Raw genomic sequence first — 8,103 nt, forward strand, 5'->3', positions numbered from 1 at the left:
ACCTTTCTTATTTCTGTATAACAACAGTCAATCAGCTTCTCTGTACCAATCTTTACTTTTCTTGTTTAACCAGCACCAATCAGCTTTTCTGTACTTTAGACACCTTAGTCAAGCTTCTCTGAACAAACTTCTACCTTTCTTATTTCTGTATAAGAACAGCCAAATCAGCTTTTCTGTACCATAGGTGTAGGTATAATTAAAATAGAATTCAAGAAGTGTTTATTTCCATACTAACTTTCATCAACAATATTCACAGAAACGTTTTTGTAGATGTAAAAATGAAATTGATGATTAAGCGTGTTTTAACTAAAGGGTATTTCATAATATATCTGATTGGTTGCTGCCGATGTACCATTTATTCATGTCTCTCGTACCTACAGTTCGTAGCTCACGAATGTCTGTAAATATAGATGTGAGCTTTCTTTGTTGAACTACATTTGATTTTGTTGATAGTACTATGATTGTTTGTACCTTCCTCAAGCCCCAGAAAGTGACTGACCAGATCCATCTGGTGGAAAATCTAACAAAAGAAACACTTGCTAAACTGACCATATTGACTAACAGTAAGGTGGATGCAGCCAGTACAGAGGCTTTGTGCAAGTTAAAAGGTATGATGATAATAAGGTTCTGTGGAAACTCATCGTAAAAAGATGGGGAAAAAATGTATTTGGTTATTTAATTTTTTACACTTCTCCCTTGTTTAACAACAGTGTAATAATTCGTAAAAATATTAGTTTTTTTACCCTTTTCTTAACTTACGAAGGTTTTAAAAGTGTTTTGGTTTATTAGGGATAAAGAAAAATTCCAAACAATCAATCTATATAAAGACTTGTATAAAAATTGTATCGAAGGGGCATTTTAGGAAGGACATTTTACACAATAATATTAGGATGAAGACAGAACTCAGTCATATAGGGAAGAATATTCTATATAGTACTGTTAGCTAGAGTGTGCACTGTTTACTGTCAAGTTTTTTTTTTTTCTGTTTTTCCAACATGGTATTTTCACGACAGACAGGAAACATGGGCAGCAGTTTTCAAGAGATTTTGACAGTTCAGTGAAATGTTTAGAAGATTACATTAGAACCTTAGAGAAGGAAGTAAAGGAGAGAACAGGACTGATCACAGTTCTGGAACAGGGAGGAGTGTACTATGAAACCCAGAGAGGAGAGGCAAGGCTGGTTGCCAGTGTAAGTCAAACAGAATAAACCCTAGAGACATTTTTGTTCTGTATATAAACCTCTTTGTTTGAATATGTGAAGAAGACAGACCAATGCTCTGTCGAAACATGTAGTATGTATTAAAATATTTCATTATGCTTACAAATTGTTGTGTCTCCTGCATAATGTGCTTCCATACACAAATATTATTAATATATGATCATGAAATGTTGCTCCAAGTAAACCCTATTGCCACTTGACCTCTTCGACTTCCATACAAGTCAGTCCAGTGTTAATAATATTCATATTATGTCTTTATGCAAGCAGAGCCATGGTTGTGGGTGTGGTACTTTTCAATTTCAGGTAACATTTTGCCAAATTTACTGCATGTTTAGGGCCACTGTCTAGCTGGAAGATCAGTACCTCCATCAGGTCTTGGTCACTGTCTTGCTGGAAGATCAGTACCTCCATCAGGTCTTGGTCACTGTCTAGCTGGAAGATCAGTACCTCCATCAGGTCTTGGTCACTGTCTAGCTGGAAGATCAGTACCTCCATCAGGTCTTGGTCACTGTCTAGCTGGAAGATCAGTACCTCCCATTAGGTCTTGATCACTGTCTTGCTGGAAGATCAGTACCTCCCATTAGGTCTTGGTTACTGTCTAGCTGGAAGATCAGTACCTCCATCAGGTCTTGATCACTGTCTTAACTGGAAGATCAGTACCTTCCATCAGGTCTTGGTCACTATCTTGCTGGAAGATCAGTACCTCCCATCAGGTCTTGGTCACTGTCTAGCTAGAAGATCAGTACTGATATTCTGTCAGATCATATGTTTCAACATAAATAACTCACTTTATTGTGCAAATAAATCATTGTTAACTAATTATTAACACAACATGCTTCGTTACTCATGTTCTGTGTCAGATTTTTAAAATATTTTACTTGCAGTAAGCATGACAGAGTATACATGTATTTTACAGTCAGCAGGATCTTAGTCCAGTAGAAAATATACCATAATTCAAAGTATACATGTATTTTACAGTCAGCAGGATCTTAGTCCGGTAGAAAATACACCATAGTTCAGAGTATACATGTATTTTACAGTCAGCAGGATCTTAGTCTGGTAGAAAATACACCATAGTTCAGAGTATACATGTATTTTACAGTCAGCAGGATCTTAGTCCGGAAGAAAATACACCATAATTCTAATATTGTTCTGTAAAATCTTCATACTGTTGTATTAATTTTGAAAGTATTGTTGATGAATAACATGATATTGTTTGTTTAAAACTCATTTTAGTATACTTGTAACAGGTGTGTATTTTATATATTTGTAACTACAGGCCTATAGAAACTTTGGGAACCGAGTAAAATGTCTGAAGAATAAACTTCAAGAAATTACTCCAACACTTTCAAGTTCATCACCATGTACAGATGCTCCTTCACCAACTAACGCAGATCAGGGTAAGCTATTACCAGGTCATGGTAAGAAGCAATTGTAAATCGAGACTCAATGTTATTAATTTAATTTTCCCTACCTAAAAGAAAAGTCTGGATCTTCTGCAAAGATAATGTATGAAGATCTGTTAATTAGAGTCTTGGTATTATTACCTTCAGTTTCATTAACTCGGAAAAGTTGTTATCTACTGATATTCACTCCACAATAACATTAATTCAACAGGTGGTTATCTATTGATATTCACTCCACAATAATGTTCATTTAACAGGTGGTTATCTATTGATATTCACTCCACAATAACGTTCATTTAACAGGTGGTTATCTACTGATATTCACTCCACAATAACGTTCATTTAACAGGTGGTTATTTACTGATATTCACTACACAATAATGTTCATTTTACAATGGTTATCTATTGATATTCACTCCACAATAACGTTCATTTAACAGGTGGTTATTTACTGATATTCACTACACAATAATGTTCATTTTACAATGGTTATCTATTGATATTCACTCCACAATAACGTTCATTTAACAGGTGGTTATCTATTGATATTCACTCCACAATAACGTTCATTTAACAGGTGGTTATTTACTGATATTCACTCCACAATAACATTAATTTAACAGGTGGTTATCTATTGATATTCACTCCACAATAATGTTCATTTAACAGGTGGTTATTTACTGATATTCACTCCACAATAACATTAATTTAACAGGTGGTTATCTATTGATATTCACTCCACAATTATGTTCATTTAACAGGTGGTTATCTACTGATATTCACTCCACAATAATGTTCATTTAACAGGTGGTTATCTACTGATATTCACTCCACAATAATGTTCATTTAACAGGTGGTGATTAACTGATATTCACTCCACAATAACGTTCATTTAACAGGTGGTGATTTACTGATATTCACTACACAATAATGTACTGTTTACAAATGGTTATCCACTAGTATTACTCCACAGTAATGTACTGTTTACAAATGGTTATCTACTAGTATTACTCCACAGTAATGTACTGTTTACAAATGGTTATCTTGTATTACTCCACAGTAATGTACTGTTTGCAAATGGTTATCTTGTATTACTCCACAGTAATGTACTGTTTACAAATGGTTACCTTGTATTACTCCACAGTAATGTACTGTTTACAAATGGTTACCTTGTATTACTCCACAGTAATGTACTGAGTAGAAGTGGGTGAGATACAATAACCTTTCACTGTCAACAGCTTGTTTCTCCATCATATAGTTATACCAGATTTATAGACAGAATAGAAGTGGGTGAGATACAATAACCTTTCACTGTCAACAGCTTGTTTCTCCATCATATAGTTATACCAGATTTATAGACAGAACAGAAGTGGGTGAGATACAATAACCTTTCACTGTCAACAGCTTGTTTCTCCATCATATAATTATACCAGATTTATAGACAGAACAGAAGTGGGTGAGATACAATAACCTTTAACTGTCAACAGCTTGTTTCTCCATCATATAGTTATACCAGATTTATAGACAGAGTAGAAGTGGGTGAGATACAATAACCTTTAACTGTCAACAGCATGTTTCTCCATCATATAATTATACCAGATTTATAGACAGAATAGAAGTGGGTGAATTACAATAACCTTTAACTGTCAACAGCTTGTTTCTCCATCGTGTAGTTATACCAGATTTATAGACAGAATAGAAGTGGGTGAGATACAATAACCTTTAACTGTCAACAACTTGTTTCTCCATCGTATAATTATACCAGATTTATAGACAGAATAGAAGTGGGTGAGATACAATAACCTTTAACTGTCAACAGCTTGTTTCTCCATCATGTAGTTATACCTGAATAGAAGTAGTAAGGTATGATAATTTCTCACTGTCTACACATCATGTCACTGTCACTATGATATTTGAATATCAGTTCAGACTTTATGAGTTGTAAAAATTAATGAGAACATTTGGTAATAGGAGATTTTGTTATCATGATAACCATCTTTTTACTTGTTGTGTTGATGTTAATTTTTGTTATGTGTAAGTTAGAAGGTTAGTGTATTGGTTATTTGTACATTACTTCTTACTTTACTGTTAGAATCTACATGATTAACGAGTTTTATGTCTCAAGGTGAGTATGTAATGCATGGCTTAGCACATTTTGTTGTAATATTGATTTGAATGTGACATACGTGCTTGTATTGTAGCCATTTCTATCAAGATACTAAGTAGTGAGAAGTTGTGAAGATAAATATCTAATCCAGTGGAACACTCCGTAGTAAACAATAAAGAAAACTGTTCACATATTTCCTGGACTTTACAATTATCTGAGTTGAGACACAATGTCCATTCATTTGGACTTACCATTGTGAAATATTTATATGTGTTGGTTTTGCACAAGTGAGCCTGTAATCATATGATTGGATTGATCTCTAAGTTCTTTATTTTGTTTTCCAAAGTGTGTTTTATATTACTTTAGTATCTTCATTCACTATACAGAGTTGAATTGTAATGTGGTTAATTTATTCACTGGTGATTAAATATAGGTTTTTAAAACTCTAAGGACATGATTTTTTATTGTTTACTCTAATAATTTGTCTATGTTGTTTTCCTTGTACGTAGGATCAGAAATCATCTCTCTACTTGGAACCTTAAAATCAGAATCTTCAACATCTCCAAGTCCCCCTAATCTTGGTCATAGCAGCTTAGAAAGTCGCCTCTCTAACTTGTCTAACATAATACAAAGTACAATTTTTGGTGCAAAACATAAGAAAGGTTTTTCAACCCCTCTGCTTAGCAGCTCCAACACCAACTCTCCACATCCTCCAGGCTTTGATCTGGTTAGTGGAAGATCTTTAATTCAAGAGACTCCAGACACAGGCTCAGGAACTCAACTTAAAGATGAAGGTGGTGGTCCTGAAACTCCTGTTCAGGATGAAGGGGAAAGTTCATCATCTATATTGAAAGAACACTTTGAAAACTCAGCTCAAAAACTCTTTCAAACTTTAACAGATCCAAAGCCTGTTATATTTGATATGCCAGGCCTAACTACAAATAACACTTGGTTCATAGATTCCAGCACTAACACATGTAGAGACATTAAAAGTACTTCATCTTCTAGCATATGGTCACTACAACAGAAGGGACCTGAAAAACCAGATGACAAGAAAACACATGTACAAGAGAACAAGAACCCATCTGTAACAGATTTCTTTCAGAACATATCTTCAAGTTACTTGGGCAGTACTAAAGACACATCTCTGCAACTGTTGAACTCACCAGCTACAGGCAACAGTCTGAGTTTCCAGTTTAAACAATCTGCAAGACTTGATGGTATGTTGAAGGAGCAACATAAACAAGGAATTGAGACTGAGGATCTCGAACCACAAGATATGGACCTGGGTGAAAGTGATGATGAAAGTGTGTCACAAGAAAAGGCACCTTATCAGGTTCTGAAATCTTCCAGATTAAAGGAAATTACTAAAGACAGTAGTGCCATATACAACCGAGCATCTGTGGATGTTGCCAGGGGGCTAGTACAAGAACCATACATGTCTGCTGAGTATGGTAAAAATCATGGTAAACCTCTTGACCATGATACAAGTGTTACTGGTAGTCCAAACACTAGACAGAGTCTGAAGAACTCATTTGTTTTTAAATCAATGAGTGGTACTCAGGAAAGTGTAGATAAGGATTCTTTCTGTCCACGTGGAGGGATGGAGCACATCGCCCCATCTGCAAAGCCCATGGACAACAGTGTTGTAAGCTCTCTATCTGAGAACAAAAAATTTGGTAACTTTCTATCCGATAAAATTAGTGCAGCAACTTGTGTTGGAGATATTTTAAAGACACTTTCAAGTGCTTTCCTTGAAAGTGATGTGAAGAATAATGAATCAAGAAATAATAAGGAAGAGTTTCAAAAGCCATCCACAATTCCCATTGTTGAATCATCACATTCAACAACACCAGTGACAAAAGAACAGGACTTTCGATATGTTCCCGAAGAGCTGCCTTCGGTGTCTCGATTAGAGGTTGTTAAACCTTTATGTCACATCCATTCTGAGAAAGAAAACAATATCGAAAGGGAACAACCACCTTCGGTTAGCAGTTGTGATTCAAAAAACTTAGGGCCTTCAAGTCAAAGAGAAAAATTTTTGAGAGACACTCAGTATATTGACAGGAATGAAGACCAAAAACTGGCATCCATAATTCCAACTTGTGGTGTCAGTTCTAGTACTTACGAACCAGTGTCCAGAATTCAGACTGTTCACACCATTCGCCAAGAACAAAATGATTTTAGTGAAAGAATAAGATGGGAAGAGGAGCCTGTTGTGAGATCAGTGCAACAGTATGGATATAGAGAAGACTATTACGAGCATGACAACAGGAACCATGTGTATGATAATTATTATTCAAGAAGATATTTTCCACAACCAGAAAGTTACGTTAACAGACAAGGGTGGGAATTAAGGACACCTCAAAATTATTATGGTCCACCTCCACCCAAAAGACGCCAACCATTAATGAAGGACAGAAGACATCAGTTTTACCCTTACTGAAAACAGGGAAGTGTCAACTTTCTCACTGTATGATGAAAGTTTTTATCACTAGGACTACAGTATTTAGTCTTTTATCAAGGCCACTCATACAGAAAAATGTTATGTTGAAACAGAATATCTCTTTAAAACTGATGTATAGTTTGAGTGAAAACTGTACGTCTGGTCATGTTGACACAGAATATTTGTTCATATCTCCTTGACAGTGATGTACAGTGTCAGTGAAAACTGTACGTCTGGTCATGTTGAAACAGAATATTTGTTCATATCTCCTTGACAGTGATGTACAGTGTCAGTGAAACCTGTACGTCTGGTCATGTTGAAACAGAATATTTGTTCATATCTCCTTGACAGTGATGTACAGTGTCAGTGAAAACTACATCCGGTCTCCTTGAAAGTGACATATAGATCTCAATGTAAAAAGCTTCTTCATATGTGTGTCTTTCAGGGTAAATATTGTTGATATGTAAATATTGGAACAGTTCTCAGTCTTGCTGTTAAGGATTGAATAAACTGTTTATATTATAATTGTTGTATTCAGAGGAAATTATTTAAAAATTTAGACAAATTCGTCTAATTTAAACATGATAAAAATAAGTAAACTAGATTCATTGTTTACAAATATACTTATTGCAGGGGGGGGGGGAGTGGAATGTGCCACAAAATGAAGGCATGTTTATGAAAATCTTGAATAAGCAACTAAGTTAACAGTATGTTTTGCCGAAGCAAATATTGAGAAAAATGTTTTCACCATTTAAATGTAACTGTTATTTTTAGATATGATACAGTAGCTTATTAAATTACAAAGGATTTTATTATTGTAGAACGTAAGGTATTGATGTCATGCTTCTTACCAAATGTGATTATCTTTACAGAGACGAATAGTATTCTAAATGTTTCTTTATCACATACATAAATAAAAATAATA

General features: G+C 34.8%; 1 protein-coding gene across 7 annotated transcripts in view; it reads left to right on the top strand.

Moving 5' to 3' along the window:
• The window catches only part of LOC106468327, a 40,956-nt gene that overhangs the window by 19,473 nt on the left and 13,380 nt on the right, over positions 1 to 8,103 (top strand). For 6 of the 7 annotated variants that reach the window (XR_002612625.1, XR_002612626.1, XR_002612623.1 and 3 more), the window contains 4 exons: positions 482 to 608; positions 1,014 to 1,189; positions 2,499 to 2,619; positions 5,242 to 7,624. Coding sequence is in view for 1 of the 7 variants with exons in the window: in XM_013928746.2 (XP_013784200.1) it covers positions 482 to 608; positions 1,014 to 1,189; positions 2,499 to 2,619; positions 5,242 to 7,178 (2,361 nt within the window). In the remaining 6 variants the exon portion in view is untranslated. Of the gene's footprint in view, positions 1 to 481; positions 609 to 1,013; positions 1,190 to 2,498; positions 2,620 to 5,241; positions 7,704 to 8,103 lie in introns of those variants that run through there. The other variant, XM_013928746.2, reaches the window with a different exon arrangement.

Source organism: Limulus polyphemus, unplaced genomic scaffold, assembly GCF_000517525.1.
Source record: "Limulus polyphemus unplaced genomic scaffold, Limulus_polyphemus-2.1.2 Scaffold2964, whole genome shotgun sequence".
Classification (NCBI taxonomy): Eukaryota; Metazoa; Arthropoda; class Merostomata; order Xiphosura; family Limulidae; genus Limulus; species Limulus polyphemus.